This window comes from Artemia sp. Qi Xiang Cuo, chromosome 9 (assembly GCF_049724085.1).
Source record: "Artemia sp. Qi Xiang Cuo chromosome 9, ASM4972408v1, whole genome shotgun sequence".
Lineage (NCBI taxonomy): Eukaryota > Metazoa > Arthropoda > Branchiopoda > Anostraca > Artemiidae > Artemia > Artemia sp. Qi Xiang Cuo.
This window is the reverse complement of record NC_142802.1, coordinates 39,438,289-39,459,903: the sequence shown is the minus strand read 5'-3', so window position 1 is coordinate 39,459,903 and position 21,615 is coordinate 39,438,289. Positions and strand designations below refer to the sequence as shown.

General features: G+C 36.1%; 1 protein-coding gene across 1 annotated transcript in view; it reads right to left on the bottom strand.

Moving 5' to 3' along the window:
- LOC148948637 (protein takeout-like) overlaps positions 1-19,088 on the bottom strand; it is a 30,625-nt gene extending 11,537 nt beyond the window's left edge. The window contains exons 1-3 of the mRNA XM_089094545.1: positions 18,930-19,088; positions 11,357-11,452; positions 250-397 (exon numbers count right to left, since the gene is read on the bottom strand). Coding sequence (XP_088950671.1) covers positions 250-397; positions 11,357-11,452; positions 18,930-18,996 — 311 coding nt within the window. The 5' untranslated portion in view covers positions 18,997-19,088. The remainder of the gene's footprint in view (positions 1-249; positions 398-11,356; positions 11,453-18,929) is intronic.
- Between the last annotated feature and the right edge of the window lie 2,527 nt (positions 19,089-21,615).

Here is a 21,615-nt window from a genome sequence, read left to right as displayed (position 1 = left end):
CTATTTTCGTTCATTTGATTCCAGTGATTCCAACCGTATACTTTCAATTTCAATTATGTAGTCAATTGATTTTATTTTTTAATTTTGTAGTCTAGTTTGTTCCAATAGTGTTTTTACTAATTCTGTTTTATATACTTTTAGTTCCAATTGTGTTTGGTTCTCTTCACTGTTTTCTCCTTTCCCTTATGAACATGGCCCAGTTTCCTATTTGAAGGCTTAAATTCACAGAATAGTGCTTTAGAAGCTTACCGAACTTGAGCATCAGTGAACTTGGCCATTCCCTTAACTTGCACTTGGTTAAACTTGGCATTTATGCTAACAGGTCCTGTTGGCTGTCTGAAGTTAATAACAGGGATAACCATTGGGTCAAGAACTGGTACATTAAGCTCAGGGATACCTGTAAACAAAAATTAATCATAAGTTTTCTACACTTTGAATTTTGTGTAATAAAACAGGTTTTGAAGTACCAAGGACCAGGGTTGCCAACTGCTGACTTCTAACTAAAAAGTGTACAAGTTGGCAACCCTGCCAAGGACATCAAAATATTTTTTACCCTGGACACATCTTCCGTCTATTTCATACCAAGACTTTCTAACTTGTAAGCTTATTCTTTCAGTTGTTTCAAAATTATGAAGTTTTTAGGGCAGTTTCGTCATTGCTGTCACGGTGATGCTAGGAAATACATAAGCTAAACCAATTGATAAAATGTGAGTAGGCTATTCACCGTAAAAATTCCACCATTAACAATCTGTCGATTCCCAAACATAACTAAATCTTCTAAAGTTGTGCTAATACTAAAAAGTGTATACGAAGGTCATTTTTGTCGAAAATTGGATTCCAGATTTTCCCTTTTTATTGAGGATAAATATGGTTGTGTGAAATTCAACTTAACCAAATAATACTATCAGGTTTCGTTTTCATTATCCTAGGCATATTAAACTGCATAGAACATGATGCTGACATTACTGAAATGGGTACACATGGGACATGCACTAGTGACTAAAACCAAGTTATGAATAAGCTCTTCGCTTTTTAAATAATTGTTCACAAATGTTTTAACTTTGTGGGGCTGGATCTCCCCTTGGTTTAAGTAAATGAAGACATAAATAATTGAAAACCTATTATTCTGCATCCTGTTTTAGCTGGTGTTTCTGTACAATGTTAGGTTCTTAAAAGGCCAGGTAATTTTTTTAATTATGTAATTTTTAACTTCAGAATATGTTTACCAGACACGGTAGACACTGAACATGAACGAATGTTGAAATTCAAAAACTTTCGTCACATCCTTCTTTCTTATATCCTTTTCCTTCAGTATATTAATTAAAATATTACTTTGTAAATTGGTCGTAGTAATTAAAAAGTATTATTTGACAAATAGTACAATTTTTTAGAAGCAAAAACACTTCAAGTTCACTTTTTCTATTTGTTAGTGACAAGACGACTGAACAGGAAATGCCTTCTTAGATCATCAAGAGATGGCAAGAAAGATTTAGAATGCCTAATGAATTACAAGCCGTCAAAATTCGGATGCAACAGCCTTTTCTGAACCAATTAGCTTTCAAAGTTACGATCAAACGGGATAAAGATAAATACTATTGAATATTGCTATTAAATATACTATTGAATATTTATATATATGTTATTGTTGTCAAGGCTTTCTTCTGAAACGTTAAAGTTTTTGCTGTCAGAAATTCGTTCAGTCCATTTGTTTTTCTCCATGAGAATGTCTAATTAAACCTATGATAAAGCTTCCTATTTGATGTCTAGGTCAACGGGTAGAACTTTGAGCTTATTACCAGACTGGCGAATATAGTAATTTATGCAAGCCTGTATGCAGCAGTTTTTTGAGGAGACTTGGGAATTGCATATCCATGAAAAACAATGGCAACACATACGACATATGTGACAGTTTTTTTACATTTTACGACTTACCAATTTAAATTCTTCTAGATTTTTACAGCTTTTGAAGACCTACGCAAGGGCTTCCTCTGGTGTTTAGATATATTTAGGCCTATTTCGTGGAAGGGATTTGGTGGATAATAAATGCTGAAGTTCGGGTATAAATTTGTATCAACATGGAAGCAGAAGTGTATAGACAGAACGTTTGCAAGTAACGGAGAAAAAAAAAATCCAGAATTATGCTGAAACAAGTTAGAGGAACAAAGATGTATTTGATTTGTATTTTGACGGGAAAATAAACTACATGATCTAAGATAATTTGCCCTTTGGAAGTTGGAAACTTTTTTTGTGATGGGAAGACTCGAGAGGGTTTTTCTAGGGGGAAAGGACAATGGATTACTATGAAGGACATTGACCCTCTATTCAGATCAAAAATCGTGAACACCACATTTAATCCAAAAAGAACCTTCGAATTTTACTATTTCTTGAGAGGGGGGGGGGTGGAATTGGATTCACAGAAACTTGCTAGGAAAGAAGTCTTTAAGGTCACTATAGTTACAAATATATACATTTAAAGCTGCATTAAAGGCGATTGTCTAAATATTTTCCCTGTCAAAAACTTTAAAATAGACAAATAAAAAATACTAGATTTTCTTTGTGATATTTAGGATACGTTTCGCAACATGAGACCTCTGCGGGGGGGGGGGGATTTACCCATAGTGAAGAGTTATGAAAACAATACATAGGCCTACTTTAAAAGAATTGACGGTACTTGGGCATTTCTAAAAAGTCAAGTTTGGTTAATGCTAATGAAATAAAATAAAATAGGATGAATATATAATAGTTTAGAAACAAATTTGGGCTATATATTTGTACATTAGGGGGGGGGGGAGCATAGCATATATTAAATACTTAACCTAACTTAACCTAGGTACCCTCCCCCCCCTAAACCCCAAAAAACAACAGTTTCGTATACACAATGAAAACCACGCTATGCATTACTTTATAGCGGTGTCTTGAACTAACCCGTCTAAAATGGGTTTTTCTTTACTGGTTTCCTTGTAACTGCCCATATGTAAGTACCGAATTCACTTTATGGTGATTCTAAATACGGAAAACCTCATTACGATAAATAAAAGTTCAAATAGGGATAAAATCATTTTAATAGTGATTTTCACAAATAGTGATAAAATTTCACGAAAAATATCAGATATTTCGGTCACATATGCAGTGACCGTCATCAGTAGAAAAAACTAAACTAAAACAATAGTTTATGCGCGAAATAAAACAAAACTATATACTGTTTAATAATCTAATTCTTTTCAAAGCATTAATTTAAAAAAAAACTTTCCACAAAATAAGTTTTTCAAGGAAAAGTAAAGAAGTACATTAAACGAAAATGAGCAAAAATAAAATCAAATAATCTACCAAGCGTGAAACTACCACAAATCTGCATCAATAAATAAATGAAACCCCAAACGAACATAAATTAAAATAAATAACCGAGTCAAACTGAAAACGAGCAGAAATTAACATATGTTGGGCTCAAAACCCCTATGCCTTCCCAAGGCCAGAACATAATTTGCACTTTACTGAAAAAATATAAATGTTTTTACTTTTATACCTTTAAAAAATTAAATAATATTAATATTTTGATTACTAAATATCAGTAAATGTATATTAAACTGACAATGCACATTCATTTGTATTTTTTTCAGTGAAGTGCAAATTACGTTCTGGCCTTGGGAAGGCATAGGGGTTTTGAGCTTAACTTATGTTAATTTCTGCTCGTTTTGAGTTTGACTCGGTTATTTATTGTAATTTCCGCTCGTTTTGGGTTTCATTTATTTATCGATGATGGATTTGTGATATTTTCACGCTTGGTAGATTATTTGATTTTACTTTTGCTCATTTTCGTTTAATGGAGTTCTTTACTTTTCTTTGAAAAACTTATTTTGTGAAAAAGGTTTTTTTTAAATTCATTTCTGTTCGTTTTATATTGACATAGTCTTTTCAGAGAAAAAGAAAATAATACTTTAAATTTTTTGGTTTTTTTAAAGAATTTAAAGTTTGGCCTGCTATTTGTATGCTGGAGAAAAAATTTCAATAATTTTTAACAGCATACACCCTCTTAAAAATCTAGACACAAATAGTAATGCTTAATTTAGTTTCATACCTCCTGTAGTTGACCTGAAATGGAAAACATGATAATATTCGCAAAAAAATCTGTTTACTTTCTTTGATAGCTTGGATACAGTTACGCTATTTAAATTTGATTAAATTTTAAGAGCAGAAGTAGCCCCGAAAGTTTGAACATAATACCCTCAGTCGTTCTTGGGATACGGCTGAGATGCCTTATTGGGAATTAGCATTAACACAGTGCGTTTTGATTTAATCTTATGGCAATGTTTAGTTTTTAAACAAAGAGTCAAATGGGAGGGTGGGCGTGGGAGGGGGATTAGTTTCCCTCAAATCACTTTCGACTATTAAAAAGGGCATACGCGCTTTCTATTTTCAATCGAATGAGCACTTTTAGAAGTTCCTACGACAACTCCTTTGATAAAAAGTGCCCTGGTCTAAACAACAACAAAAAACTAATACGTTATACCCACATCGATCTTTACTATAAAAATGTCAAGCCTTCCAATCACTTTCGACTATTAAAAAGGGCAGTAGACCTTTCGATTTCCAATCAAATGAGCCCTTTGAGTTTCTACGACAACACTTCCTATAAACACCTTATATGCCCCCAGTGCATAAATTACAACCCTTACCGTAAGGGCTGTGATGGTGGTTGTCATCCTCTATGACCTAATTTCCAGAACTTTCAACTACTTTGAACAAAATGGCTATCTCATAACTTTTATTGGATGTGTCTGGGAAAATGGTTGGCGTGAGAGGGCCTTAGTCTTTCTCTAGTAATTTTCAACTATTCAAAAAGGCACTAGCCCTTTCAATTTCCAATCAAATGAGCCTTTTTGAAGTTTCTACGACAACGCTTTCAATAAAAACCTTATATGCCCCCAGGGGATAGCTTACAACCCTCGTCCTGAGGGCTGTCATCCTCAAAGACCTAATTTCCAGAACTTTGTACTACGTTGAACAAAATGGCTATATGAAAATTTTGACTGGATGTGTTGGGGGGAATGGTGGGCATGAGAGGGGGGTTAGTTACCCTCTAATCACTTTCAACTATTAAAAAGGGCACTAGCCCTCTCAATTTCCAATTGAATGAGCCCTTTTTGAATTTTTTACGACAACTCTATCATTAAAAACCTTGTATGCCCCCAGGGCATAACTTACAGCCTTTGCCCTGGGGAGTTTGTCATTCTTAAATACATAATTTCCAGAACTTTCAACTAGGTTGAACAAAATGGCTATCTCTAAACTTTGATTGAACATGTTTGGGAAAATGGTGGGCGCGAGAGGGGGGTTAGTTACTCTCCAGTCATTTTCGACCATTAAAAAGGGCAATTTCAATTTCCAATCAAATGAGCCCCTGTTGAAATTTCTGCAACAACTTTCTATATAAACCTTATATGCCCCCAGGGCATAACTTACAACCCTTGCACTGAGGGCTCTGAGGGGGTTATCATCCTAAAAGACCTAATTTCCAAAACTTTCGACTACGTTGAACAAAATGGATATCTCAAAATTTTAATTGGATGTGTTTAGGGAAATGGTGAGCGTGAGAGGGGGTTAGTTGCCCTTCAATCATTTTCGACTATTAAAAGGGCACTAGCCCTTTCAATTTTCAATTGAATGAGCCCTTTTTGATGTTTTTACAACATTCAATAAAAACCTTACATGCTCCTAGGGCATAACTTACAAACCTTACCCTGAGGGTTGTAGGGGGGGGGATGGGTCGTCATCCTTAAAGACCTAATTTCCAAAACTTTCAACTGCGTTGAATAAAATGGCTATCTAAAAATTTTGAGTGGATGTGTTTGGGGAAAAGGTGGGCGTGAGAGGGGGGTTAGTTACCCTCAAATCACTTTCGACTATTAAAAAGGGCACTAGCCCTAAAAAGGGCACTAGACCTTTGAATTTCAAATCGAATGAGCCTTTTTTCAAGTTTCTACGATAAACATTTTAATAAAAAATTATATGCCCCCAGGGCATAACTTATAACCTTTGCCCAGAAGACTGTGGGGGGAGTGTCCTGCTCAAAGGTATACTTTCCTGAACTTTAACTGCGTGGAACAAAATAGCTATCTCAAAATTTTGATTGGATGTTTTGCATAAAGAAAGAAAAACGAGCAAAAATGGGGTTTTTATAGGCCAAATGACGATACTGAAAAAACAAAGCGAATATTTCGAGAGGACAAACGCCTCTCTTCTTCAGCGCGAAACGAAACGATGTATCAATAAAAGCCAAAAATTAAAAGAATTAAAACCAACTACCTAAAAACCATAAAAGCGAGTTATTCGCCAATATCCGCGATTTGCACAAAATCCAAAAAAACATGAACTGCCATCGACGGAAACTAGCGAGCAACTGATAAATGAAAGGAATCAATTCATTCACTCGAAAAAACAAAACGAACCAGCAATTAAATAAGTTGGAAAACTATGTCATTTGATTTCGGATTTTAATTAAGGCATTTCTTGCAGACACCCTTTGAGACTAACAGATAGATTAACCCAGCATTCTAGTTCAATTAATAATACACTTAAAAAGCGGAAAAAACCAGAAAATTTTGACTCTGCCCTTGCAGAGCACATTTTTGAAAAACCAGACCATACTATTTTGTTTAGTCAAGCTAGTCTTATTTCGCATGATAAAGGTATTCTCCAGCACTACAGAGAAGCTGTTGAAATTTATAAATACCAACATTTAGGTCTAGCTTTAAACAGAGATTCCGGTGATTTAAGAATAAATGAGTCATATTTCGGTTTTCTCCAAAGAGAAGCTGATACGTTAGTAATCCCTGAAATAAACCTTGAACCACTTTCCCAGTCATCTAATCAAACACATGAACAACCCCTTAGGTCTCAAAGGGTGTCTGCAAGAAATGCCTTAATTAAAATCCGAAATCAAATGACATAGTTTTCCAACTTATTTAAGTGCTGGTTCGTTTTGTTTTTTCGAGTGAATGAATTGATTCCTTTCATTTATCAGTTGCTCGCTAGTATCCGTCGATGGCAGTTCATGTTTTTTTGGATTTTGTGCAAATCGCGGATATTGGCGAATAACTCGCTTTTATGGTTGTTAGGTAGTTGGTTTTAATTCTTTGAATTTTTGGCTTTTATTGATACATCGTTTCGTTTCGCGCTGAAGAAGAGAGGCGTTTGTCCTCTCGAAATATTCGCTTTGTTTTTTCAGTATCGTCATTTGGCCTATAAAAACCCCATTTTTGCTCGTTTTTCTTTCTTTATGTGATGTCAGGCCAATGTGGTTTAAGAAATTATCTTGGATGTTTTGGGAAATGGTGGATGTGAAAGGGGTGTTAGTTGCCTTCCAATTGCTTTCGACTATTAAAAAGGGCACTAGCCATTTCAATTTCTAATAAAATGACCCCTTTTTGAAGTTTCTAAGACAACGTGTTCTATAAAAACTTTATATGCCCCCAGGGCATAACTTGCAGCCATAAAAACTTTATGGCTGTAAGGGCATAAAAACTTTATATGCCCCCAGGGCATAACTTACAGCTCTTGTCCTGAGGACTTTGAGGGCGTTGTCATCCTCGAAGACCTAATTTACAGAGCTTAAAACTACGTTGAATATTGTGGCTATCTCAAAATCTTGATTGGATGTGTTTAGGGGAAAGATGGGCGTGAGAGGGGGGTTAGTTGCCCTCCAACCGCTTTCGACTATTAAAAAGGACACTAGCCCTTTGAATTTCCAATCGAATGAGCCTTTTTTGAAGTTTCTACGACAACGCCTTCTATAAAAACCTTATATGCCCCCAGGGCATAGCTAACAACCCTTGCCCCGACGGTTGTGGGGGAGTGTCCTCCTCAAAAACATATTGTCTATCTGGAAATCAGCTATGCAGAACAAAATGGCTATCTCAAAATTTTGATTGGATGTGTTTGGGGGAATGATGGGCGTGGGGGGGGGGAGCTATTTTCCCTCCAATCACTTTAGACTATTAAAAAGGGCATTAGCGCTTTTAATTTCCAATCGAATGAGCCCGTTTTGAAGTTTCTACGACAACTCCTTCTATACAAACCTTAAATGCCCCAAGGGAATATAAGGTTTATATAAGGGGGGGGGGGGGGCTAGTTGCCCTCCAATCACTTTCGACTATTAAAAAGGAACTAGCCACTCCAATTTCCAATCGAATGAGCCCTTTTCGAAGTTTTTACGACAACTCCTTCGATACGAAGTGCCCGGGTATGGAGAAGAAAAAATATAATACATTGTGCCCCAGGGCATAACTTAAAACCCTTGCCCTGAGGGTTGTGGGGAGTGTCCTCCTCAAAAACATATCTTCTATCAGGAAATAAACTACGCTGAACAAATTGGCTATCTCAAAATTTTGGTTGGATGTGTTTGGGGGAATGATGGGCGTGGCGGGGGGGGATAGCTGCCCTCTAATCACTTGACTATTAAAAAGGGTACTAGCCCTTTGAATGTCCAATCGAATGAGCCTGTTTTGAAGTTTCTACGACAACGCCATCTATAAAAACCTTATATGCCCCCGGGGCATAACTGAAAACCCTTGCCCAGAGGTAGCTGGGGGAGTGTCCTTCTCAAAAACATATTTTCTATCTGGAAATCAACTACGCTGAACAAAATGGCTATCTCGAAATTTTGATTGAATGTGTTTGGGGGAATGATGGGCGTGGGGGGGTTAGTTGCCCTCCAATCACTTTTGACTATTAAAAAGGGCCCTAGAACTCTCGATTTCCAATCGAATAAGCCCCTTTTGAAGTCTCTACGGTGACCCCTTCTAAATGAAGTGCCCTGCTCTAGCGTAAAAAAACAATATATGATACATTGTGCCAACATTGTTCTTATAAGCCCTCAGGGCATAACTTAAAACCCTTGCCCCGAGGGTTGTGGGGGAGTGTCCTCCTCAAAAACATATTTTCTATCTGGAAATCAACTACGCTGAACAAAATGGCTATCTCAAAATTTTGATTGGATGTGTTTCAGGGAATGATGGGCGGGGGGGGGGGCTAGTTGCCCTCCAATAAATTTTGACTATTAAAAAGGGCACTAAATACCCCAATTTCCAGTCAAATGAGCCCTTTTCGAAGTTTCTACGACAACTCCTTCGATACGAAGTGCCTGTTGAAGAAAAAAAAACACATTGTGGCCACATCGTTCTTTACTGGGGGGGGAAGGGCTAGTTGCCCTCCAATCACTTTCGACTATAAAAAAAGTTTCTAGCCTTTCGAGTTTGCAATGAAATGAGGCTGTTTTGAAGTTTCTACGACAACGCCTTCTATAAAAACCTCATGCCCCCAGGTCATAACTTAAAACCCTTGCCCCGAGGGTTGGAGGAGTGCCATCCTCAAAACCAAATTTTCTAACTGGAAATCAACTACGCTGAACAAAATTGCTATCTCAAAATTTTGTTTGGATGTGTTTGGGGGAATGATGGTTGTGGGGGGGGGGGGAGGGGGGCCAGTTGCCGTCCAATCACTTTGACTATTAAAAAGAGCACTAGCTACTCCAATTTTCAATCGAATGAGCCCTTTTTGAAGTTTCTACGACAACTCCTTCGATACGAAGTGCCCGGGTATGGAGAAAAAACCAAAAAAAAAAACATTGTGCCCACATCGTTCTTTACTTAGGCAGCGCTAGCGCGCTGCCTATGATAAGCGGAAGCTAGTCTCTGACGTCTTGGATCCGGTTCATTAGCTTTGAATGAACTAACACTTGGGCAGAGTTTAGCTTCATTGGGCGAATTGAACTTTATCATATTTTAATAAATTATAGTAGATAGAGTTCAAACCAAATTCAGCTGTGCCCTGATTTAAAGCTATATTTCTTGAATAATATTTTTTTTTCAATTTCAAGAGTTTCACGAAAATTTTGGCTTTAAACCCGGTCCCTAGAAATCAAAGTGACATTATCAAACAAAATAAAATATTCTGGAACATCAAAAATATGTTCCGAAAGGGTTGAAGTGAAATCTTCAGACTTAGAATCTTGCTTTAGAGCCGATGCTGTATGCTGTAATAATCTCATTTCCAAATTCTGGTTAGTGCGTTCCACATATGAGCTTCCAAAAGTACATGGGATCTGATAGACCTCACTTTGGTGCCTCAATCAAGTTAGATCCTTCCCAGAATTTAGAAAACTAGTATTTGTGAAATTTTATCATTGTTTGTGAAAATTTCTGTCTAATAAAAGGAATTTATCCCTATGTGAACTTTTATTTATCGTCATCAAAAGGCAGTGTGGTCTCCGAAATTAAAAACTCATTACGTTTAAAGTTACCCACATGAGGTTGCGAGCCCTAAAAATTTGCCTGATTCTAGAAAAGGGCAAAAACACCTCTAAAAGGTTCACCTAGATGAAAATTAAATTAACTCCTACATACAAAAATGTAAAATTTTGAAATCTTCCTGAGATGGGTGATCACTGATGCGTGTTTTGTACGCGGGGCTCAAGATTCATTTGATAGTGAACAACTTTCATAATTTTGGCCTAGGCCGCAACTAAATTATGCTATTTTGTACAACATCAATAAATACAAGATGAATAAATTAGAACAATTAAATGCACTGACAAAAAATGACAAAAGCACTGACAAAAAAAAGAAAAAAAAATGCATCGAGAAAAGAGCTCATAAAATCGAAAGTGCTCCCAAAATATCGGTGCACAGGCTTATCTTGGTTTGAAGACTTATCTTGCTATTCTTTAAAAAAAATTTCAACTGTGCAATAAAAACCTGGGCCATGGCTATTCTTTTTTTAACTTCTTCACTGCACCCACCGTCTTTACTAATAATACTACCTAGGTCGGTGAAGCTGCCCACTTGATCAATCTCCTCATTTCCCAATATCACCTCTTCAGATCCAAAAGACCGTATCCGATGGGGAGGGGTTCAAACCCCCTCCCCCTAAATGTTTGTCCGATTCGTAAAAATAAAACCAAAACGAATATAAACAAATTTTTAACGAATTTTTCAAAGTTCTTTCTTGTACCCCCCCCCCCCCAAAAAAAAAAATTTGTAACCCCCCCCCCCTAAAAACTTAGGACAAAGGGGGTTTGATGAATTAAGTACTTCTCAATTATTGTTCTAAGAGTGAAAATTTGGTCTACACATCATATCCCCTTTCTAAACCACAAAACTATCTTCTCTTAAAACTTTATCTACAACATCTCTAAGCCTGAAAAGTACCAACACGCTAAGTAATTTGCTTCCTACAGAAACCATGATAATGCTTGTAATCACCACACTCCCTCTTATCACCTTTCTTATTGAGGGGTTTAACTAGTTTTCCTAAAATCATAGTCATACTATCTTTGGTTAAAGATTTGCCAAGGACTTGCCTGTTGTCATAAAAGGTCTCAAATCTTCCATTTGCCTTGTAAAGCATGCATTGAGAGATGCTCTGTTGTCCAAGTTGCATTTTCTGACTTGATCAGCTGAAATAGAAATAGAATAACAATGAATTTAACAATTTGGTTTCAAAGACTTATGTCTAGAGGGTAAATATTGTATGTCAAACAAATACTTGTATTTTTAAAAGGTGAAGTATGCTAATACTTAAATTGGTATTTTTAAACAGAATAGAATACAATCGTATTTCTGCTGGGTAGATGATTGATGACAGCGACAACGCCCTTTGGCAATAGCTATACTGATATGGCAACGTATTAATATTTAAAAATTTAAAATTGCTTATTGATTTCTTGAAATTTTTATTTTTCGACTTTTGCCCCAATCATTTAAGAACAATTCCTGGAAGACAAGGGCCGTTTATTTAGAGCAAAAACTTTTTTTGAACTACAAAAAATTTTGGCGTGAATAGCGAAGTATTGAGGAGGGGCTGCCCCGTCATATACGGAAGTTTCTATTCCTTAACCTTTAATGTTGCTCCTTGCTTTCACTTTAAAAAAAAAATGTTTTTTTTTAATCGCTGAAAGGCAAAACCAAATCTGGGTTTTTGTGATATTGATTGATGTAATAGCAGTTTTTTTTGTATTTCATTATAGTTCGAAAAAAATTGTGCGAAACACTCTTTTTGAAATTACAATTTTTGCTACTGAACATGGCAAAACCAAAGAGTTAATCTGAGCTGATTTGAAATATCGAAATCGATTAGCGAATATTGAAAGTAAAAATATCGACATATCAATATATTGTTTAATCAAATTATCGCCCAACACTACAAAATAGTGCGCTTTGATTCCCTGTTCAATGCTATGATCACAAATATGATGGCCACTATCATGGCAATGACACTCCAGCGCCGTAGTAAGACCAAATCACGGACGTATTCGGGGAGGGGGCTCGAGACTGGGGCCCCCAAAAATCCTATAATTTTCTTGAATTTATTCTTCAAATCAAATAAATCTTTCATAAATTGGTAACTGTGCATTATAACTTAACCAGCGCTACACACGAGAGAAGTCAAGTTTGGTTAATGCTAATGAAATGAAATAGGATGGAAATATAATAGTTTAGAAACAAATTTGGGCTATACATTTACACATTAGAGGGGGAGGTGCTAAAGCATAGCATATATTAATACGTAACCTAACCTACCCTAGGCACTTTTCCCCCCTAAACCCCAAAAACAATCGTTTAAATATTGTAAGCTCAATGAGAAACCACGCTTTCCAATCCATTTATCTCTTGCAAATAGCCGTTTGACGGGTTTCGTGTCTGGTTTCCTTGTAGTCTATAGCGCTGGTTTAGTTATAATGCACAAGTACCCATAAATTAATGGGCCCGCCCCATAACAATATCATTGACCCTCCCCAGCAAGAAGGAATCTAAAATACTTATTATATCATTCCTGAAAGCGTTTTCCCTAATGTGAAAATATATAGCCCAAATTACATATTTTTCATAATTTTTTCCGTTTCTTCATTTCGTTGACGCTGCTTCTTTGCTGTTAAATCTAATTGGACAAAACAGTGACGCATGGCAAAATACATGGGAAACATAATTTGGGTTACATATTTGTACATTTGGGGATGGGGATAAGGAAAAGTGGGTAGGTCTACTGTTCTAAAATCTGGGAAACACGCGAGAATGCAACTCGAGAAAAGCAAAGATCAGATAGCCATTACCCTGTAATTTCCTATCTGACGCTGTCTATACCTATTGAAATTTTGACAAAACAACATTTTGCCTTAATTTTTCAGTCATCAGTTTATTTTTCTCTGGCTTTAGTTCTGAAAAGGCGATTCCTGTTATTTGAGGAGAATTTTAAGTCATATCAAAAATTTGGGTAAAATTCTACTTTAGTTACTTTTGGCTATCTTGGAAAGGGGTTGGGTTAGGAAGGGATGGATGTACATGCCAAGGTTTGTCCAGGGAAGGTACTTTGAAGTACCTACCTCCACTCATCCCCCCCTCTATATAATGGTAAATTACTGCACATTACTAGTTGTTTTTAACTCCTATTTTATCCTATATTACTATCATAAATATAAATCACTGCTTACCATACACAACTTCTGCTTTTAACCTTGTTCACTAAAATATATTCCAAAATCCTATTTAAATCCTAAGCCATTTAATTTTCCACCAATGCTGACTTTCTTTATGGTATATGAAACCAGGCTTGTTGTGATGTCACACTTGCCTTATCAGAAACCCTTACCCTTGAGGGTAGCAGGCACATGCCAAACACCTCTGTGTTGATAAGACCATTTAAACTGTATTAATTAGGGAAAGGATTTGACAAGACCAGTAAAAATAACCTAATCGTTTTTAGAGGAAAAATTATGTCACGGGAAGAGTTTTTTAAAATCCCCCTTCCCCCCAAACTCAAAATTTTCCAAAATTCTACTTTAGTAGCTTTTAAAATATTTCTAAAGCACTAATAGATAGAGTGCTAAAAAAATCAGAATTGACTTCAGAGGACACGTTATATCATGGGAAGAGGTTATTGAAATCCCCCTTCCCCCAAACTCAAAATTGTCCAAAATTCTACTTTAGAAGCTTTTTAAATATTTCTAAAGCACTAATAGATAGTGCTACAAAAACCAGAATTGACTTCAGAGGACATATTATGTTATGGGAATATGTTTTTGAAATCCCCCTTCCCCCCAAACTCAAAATTTTCCAAAATTCTACTTCAGAAGCTTTTTTAAATATTTCTAAAGAACTAAGACATTGAACGCTACAAACAGCAGAATCGACTTTAGAGGACAATTTGTGTCATGGGAAGATGTTTTTGAAATCCCCCTTCCCGACAAACTCAAAATTTTCCAAAATTCTACTGTAGAAACTTTTTAAATATTTCAAAAGCACTAATAGATAGAGCGCTACAAATATCAGAATCGACTTCAGAGGACAAATTATGTTACGGGAAGATGTTTTTGGAATCCCCCTTCCCCCCAAACTCAATTTTATAAAATTCTACTTTAGAAGATTTTTAAATATTTATAAAGCATAAATAGATAGAGTGCTAAAAACATCAGAATCGACTTCAGATGACACGTTATATCACGGGAAGATGTTTTTAAAATCCCCCGACCCCCCCCACACAAAAAATTACAAAAATTGAATTTATAATCAATTTTAAATATTTCTAAAGCACTAATAGAAAGAGAGCTAAAACGTTCAGAATCGACTTCAGAGGACACGTTATATCACGGGAAGAGGGTTTTAAAATCCCCCTTCCCCCTAACTCAAAATTTTCCAAAATTTTATTTTAAAAGCTTTTTAAATATTTCTAAAGCACTAATAGATAGAGTGCTAAAAACATCAGAATCGACTTCAGAGGACATGTTATATCACGGAAAGAGGTTTTTAAAATCTCCCTTCCCCCCAAACTCAAAATTTTTCAAAATTCTACTTAAGAAGCTTTTTAAATGTTTCTAAAGCATTAATAGATAGAGTGCTAAAAACATCAGAATCTACTTCAGAGGACAGGTTATATCACGGGAAGAGGTTTTTAAAATCCCCCGTCCCCCGAAACTCAAAAATTTCCAAAATTCTACTTTTGAAACTTTTTAAATATTTCAAAAGCACTAATAGAGGGTGCTACAAATCTTAGAATCGACTTCAGAGGACTCTTTATTTGTTAGGAAGATGTTTTTGGAATCTCAGGTCTCTCCACACTATAAAATGTCCAACATTCTACTTCAGAGGCCTTTTAAAATATTAATATATTAATATGAAATAGTACGATGAAAACAACAGAATCGACTTAATAGAACACTTTGTGTCATGGGCCGATGTTTTTGAGATCCCCCTTCCCCCAAACTCAAAATTTTCCAAAATTCTACTATAGAAGCTTTTTAAATATTTCTAAAGTACTAAAAGATAGAGTGCTAAAAACATCAGAATCAACCTCAGAGGAGACGTTATATCACGGGAAGAGGTTTTTAAAATCCCTCTTCCCCCCAAACTCAAAAATTTCCAAAATTCTACTTTAGAAGCTTTTAAAATATTTCTAAAGCACTAATAGATAGAGTGCTACAAAAACCAGAATCAACTTCAGAGGACAAATTATGTTATGGGAAGATGTTTTTAAAATCCCCCTTCCCCCCAAACTCAAAATTTTCCAAAATTCTACTTTAGAAGCTTTTTAAATATTTGTAAAGCACTAAGACACAGAGCGCTACAAACATAAGAATCGACTTTAGAGGAAAATTTATGTCACGGGAAGATGTTTTTGAAATCCCCCTTCCCCCCAAACTCAAAATTTTCCAAAATTGTTACTTAAGAAACTTGTTTAAATATTTCTAAAGCGCTAAGACATAGAGCGTTACAAACATCAGAATCAACTTTAGAGGACAATTTATGTCATGGGAAGATGTAGAGGACAAATTATGTTATGGGAAGATGTTTTTGAAATCCCCCTTCCCCCCAACTCAAAATTTTCCAAAATTCTACTGTATAAGCTTTTTAAATATTTCTAAAGCACTAATAGATAGAGCGCTACAAATATCAGAATCGACTTCAGAGGACAAATTATGTTATGGGAAGAGGATTTTGAAATCCCCCTTACCTTTCATCCCATTCCCCCGTCATACGCTAAAATCTGGTTGATAATTTAAAATTTGAAAAGCCTTATTTTCCACGGGGGTATTTTGACTTGGGGGGCGGGCGATTTTAAAAACCTCTTCCCGTGATATAACGCGTCCTCTGAAGTCGATTCTGATGTTTTTAGCACTCTATGTCTTAGCGCTTTAGAAATATTTTAAAAGCTTCTAAACTAGAATTTTGGAAAATTTTGAGTTTGGGGCGAAGGGGTTCTCAAAAACATCTTACCATAACATAATTTGTCCTCTATAGTCGATTCTGATGTTTGTAGCGCTCTATGTCTGAGAGCTTTAGAAATATTTAAAAAAACTTCGAAAGTAAAATTTTGGAAAATTTTGAGTTTGGGGGAAGGAGGATTTCAAAAACATCTTCCCATAACATAATTTGTCCTCTTAAGTCGATTCCGATATTTGTACCGCTCTATCTATTAGTGCTTTGGAAATATTTAAAAAGCTTCTAAAGTAGAATTTTGGAAAATTTTGAGTTTGGGGGGAAGGGGGATTTCAAAAACATCTTCCCGTAACAATATTTGTCCTCTTAAGTTGATTCTGATGTTTTTAGCACTCTATCTATTAGTGCTTTAAAAATATTTAAAAAGCTACTAAAGTATAATTTTTTAAAATTTCGAGTTTGGGGGGAAGGGGGATTTAAAAAACATCTTCCCTTAATAGAAGTTGTCCTCGAAAGTTGATTCTCATGTGTTTAGCTCTCGCGCTAGTCGCGCTTATTAAATATTTTAAAAGATACTACCTCATAAATTTATACCATTTCATGTTTGGGGTAAGGGGGATTTTAAAATCAACTTCACTTGATATAACGTGTCCTCAGAATTTGATTCTGATGTTTTTAACGCTCTGTCTATTAGTTCCTTAGAAATATTTTTAAATCTTCTACAGTATAATTTTGGAAAATTTTGAGTTTGGGGGAAGGGGGATTTTAAAAGCCTCTTCCTATGATATAACATGTCCAGAAGTTAAGTCTGATGTTTGTAGTACTGTATCTTTTATTACTTTAGACATATTTTAAAAGTTGCTTGAGTATAATTTGAGAAAATTTTAATTTTGGGTGGAAGGGGAATTTCAAAAACATCTTCCCATGACATAATTTGTCCTCTAAAAAGGATTGGGTTATTTTTACTGGTCTCTCTTGTCAGATCCTTTCCCTAATTAATACAGTTTAAATGGTCTTATCAACAGAGTTGTTTGGCATGTGCCTGCTACCCTTAAGTGTAAGGGTTTTTGATAAGACAAGTGAGACATCACAACAAACCTGGTTTCATATACCATAAAGAAAGTTGGCATGGGTTGAAAATTAAATGGCTTAGGATATAAATAGGATTTTGGAATATATTTTAATGAACAAGGTTAAAAGCAGAAGTTGTGTAAGGTAAGCAGTGATTTATATTTATGATAGTAATATAGGATGAAATATGAGTTAAAAACAACTAGTAATGTGCAGTAATTTACCATTATATAGAGGGGGGATGAGTGGAGGTAGGTACTTCAAAGTACCTTCCCGGGACAAACCTTAGCATGTACATCCATCCCTGAAAGTTTCATTTTCCTAACCCAACCCCTTTCCAAGATAGCCAAAAGTAACTAAAGTAGAATTTTACAAAAATTTGTTTCAAACTTTAAGAATTGTATTTGAATATCTTTAAAACCTTATAAACTGGGATTGAGCATAGTTGTGAAGCTGAAACCAATTTTGCTGTACTTCATTTAAGCAGAAGATCTGTTTTGCAAGGTTTCACTTTTATTACACATGGATTTTTAAAGGTCATCAAAGGTTAGGACCCTCTAGAGGGAGAAGGAGTGGAGGTAAGTACTTCAAAATACCTTCCCGAGACACACTTTAGCTAATGAAATGAAATAAATAGCCTAGGATGAATATATAATAGTTTAGAAACAAATTTGGGCTATATATTTGCACTTTAGGGTTGGGGTGGGGGTGGTGGGTAAAGCATAGCAGATTAAATAAATAACCTAACCTAACCTACTTACCTTTCCCTCCCCCCTAAATTCCAAAAAGAAATTGTTTAAATATTGCAAATCATTGAGAAACCACGGCTTTGCAATCACTTATCTATAGTGGTCTCTTGCAAATAGCCCGTTTGACAGGTTTTCGTGACTGGTTCCCCTGATACAGTATATAGCAATGCCCACAAAATGCACCAGTACCAAATAAAAACGACGAAGTTTTGCGTATAGCCTAAGGCTATATCTTACCCCAATAGGGTTTGGGGGATGCTGGGACGTGATTGTCACGGTAGTTACCATTATATTTGGAAACAGCCGAGAAAGGGGAATCATATGCTCAAGGCTGTATTCAAGGGGGAACTACCCGAATTGAACACCGCATCCCCCCCCCCAAAATTTTTGTTTGACTCGTACAAAAGTAACTAAAAAATATAAACGATTTTTACCAACAGAGACCTTGATAATTACTCATCTTTTTGTTATACCCTTCCCCCGAATTTTCTTTTGTCCCCCCTGAATAAAAATCTTGTATACGGCCCTGTAAACGATACTAACCTTATGCTATTCTAGTGCTTAATTCAGAATGAGAATCTTGGTGGAAGATTACCCTAGATGTGTTACAGGTCTTCTAGAATAGGTAAAGGGTGGGTATAGAAACTTGCAAACACCTTTTCAGACCATTTGTTAGCAAGATTTCAAGATAGGCCTAGTGAAAATACATTGCATTAGAGCTCTGTCACGGTTTCAATACCTTTGGCTCGAAAACTATTTGAGATAATTTTATGGCATAGGCCTGCTCACCAACACGAAGGCACCCTTAAATTCAGGTAGGTTAAACAAGTTTGAAACATTTCTTTATGAATGTCAATGCTTGAAAACTATTCACGGTATAGAAAAGGGTGCAATTATAACTTACCAAATCTGGCAGCAAAAGAAAAGCCAACTGTTCCTAAGAAAAGTAAACACCATCTTACAGAAAACATTGTTTGAGTACTACTTGTGTTTAGTTTGAAAACAGAGGACGAACTAAAAATTTGTTACTGAAATCTTGTTATACTATACATGTGCCACGGATCTAAATTAGCGCACTTCTACCCGGTCAATACCCTAGTGGTTTGGGTATTTACTAACACATACTACTTATCTTTGCTAATTTTACATCCCCTATTTAGTTATCAGGTTTTTAGGCTGAGGTGGCCTAATTCGTGGAAAAGTTAGTAGGCTTATGCTGTTTTCTTTCTTAAACAATTGATTGGTTTTTAAATGAAAACAAAAGTAAACAATTTCAGAAAGAGCATGATCTTTACGACACGTGTTGAAATATTTCGAATGAAAAGGGTTGTAATTTTAAATAAAAACACACAAAGTAAAAAGGGAATAAGATCGCATTTCGGGAGTTGTACGAACCATTGTGGGGATAGTCCAACTACCCAAAATGTCTAACGGTCAACAAATTTCGAGTTTTTAATTTCAAATTTTGAAGGAAGTCCTGAAAAACCTTCCTCTAGCAAGGACGTCGGCAGAAAACTTTCTAAGGGGGGGGGGGCAGACACCAAATAGCGGGGGTCGTTGGGTGACAGTTTAGGGGGTTTAGGGCACCAAACTACGACTTTACCTCAAAGAGGATGAATTTACAATCAATTAAAGTCCTGAGAAGCTAATTGATTTAAAAATATTAATAACTATATTTTAGGCATCCCAGTTTTAAAAGAAGTAATGCCACACGGTAGCGGTAATTCAACCAATTTGGTTCGCATTATTTGTAATGAAATTAGGCTATGTTTGGTGATCTGTAATTGCGTATCAGTTATAATGAGGGGGTGAGTAATTGCTTAGGTGGGGGTAGGGTAGATTCCTACAAAAGCACATTTTGATGGACAAACTGCTTACTCTTCACGAGGCTTCAGATAAATGTTGAAAGAGGTAGGGGGGGGAGAAGGGACTAATTAAAATGTTTCTCTGTACAGCTAATATGTTACATTCCCATATCTACCAGCACAGAGGCGAAAAAGGGAAGGCAGGTCATCATCATTCCGCCAGGAAATTTATTTGGGGTGGCAAATACTGCTAGGAACTTAGTTTTCAACAATTTTAAATGGTAAAATTTATCTTTTTCTATTTATATGAAGTACTTCAATGTATTTAAAAAAAATGTATGTAATGTAATTATCGGTAATAAATCCTATTGTAGACGTTGTGATGTCTTCAGTTATGTAGAAGATCAAAAGTCTCACAGAATGTCCATCCATACAAACAGTAATACTCCTTTACATCCAACCAAAATACTTTAGTAGAAATATCAACAAGGACTTTTCACGAAAATTACTATTCATTGCCAATTTTTAAGTATATTAAAATTTTATCCAAAATTGAAATTGCAAATTTAAACATAGCCTCGTGAGGCTATGTTTAAACCTGGTGTCCACGTCTGTGGACATCCCCTAAAATATTTTTTTGTGCAGGGGCCTTGCCATCTAGCTAAGGGTTCGTTGTTTCAACGTGCTTTTTGGACCTGAAATGCCATCTGTGACTTTTTTCAGAAATTATCTGCGACTTTTACTGGTGTTTTAACAAACTGGAAAAGGCTAAAAAAAAAAGGAGATGAAAATATACAAAGATAAGAAAAAAAAGAAAGTGGTGAGAACGAGCTGTGAAAAAAATCAGGTGTACTCTGTTGATTGTTGACAGTGCTTAGATAGTTTTAAAAGCAGTTAGTTTGATAAGTACCATCTTTTGGAACTTGGAAAACCTACATGTCCACGTCTGTGGACATGCGGTTCCAATCGAGTAAAAAGCTAGGGTTGATTTTTTGTAGTTCAAATCTCGATTCTAGTGGGGATAGCAGAGGCCAGTGATTGTTTTATTTACTAAATTGACAGCAAACTATTAGTTTTAAGCTTACTGAACCTGTTCCTTCTTTGCAGTTTCCCTTGATGACGCCCTCGGAATGCTCGATGAGAATGACCTGGGCCTCTCTGATTTAGATGATGATGAGGAATGGATTGAAAACCACTCTTTGTCGTCTTCGACTCTGATGGGGAACCAGCTGTTGCAGCCATTCTGTCATCAAGCAGCTATCCTGTTCTTTCAGATGTTGAAAGTGAAGAATCTGATGATGACGTACCCTTAACAACCCGTACCAAACGCTTGGAGGCTGACAAAATAGCAGTAATCTTGTCCTGGAGGAAGCCTCGATGGTTCGATCATCATCGTGACTCGGACGTGGGCCCAGCTTACTTCCAGGACCACGACGACTGGAGGCCAGAACAATTCTTTTTGCAATATTACTCAGAGAGCTTCTTCAAACATACAGCTTTTTGCATGAACTACAACTATCAGTCGGCCCACCAAAAAAGCTTGAATGTAACTCCAGACGAGGTGAAAATTTTTTGCTGGTATTGTCATCCTGATGAAGAACCTCAAGTTTCCTCGGACCCGCATGTACTGGTCTGGGAAGTTCAGGGTGGAAGTCATATCGCAAAAGATGAGTCAAGACAGATTTTTCATAATCCGTTCGAATCTGAAGTTCGTTGCTGATTCAGAAATTTCAGACGAAGAAAAAAGCACAAAATAAACTTTGGAAGGTGCAGGCGCTCCTCGAC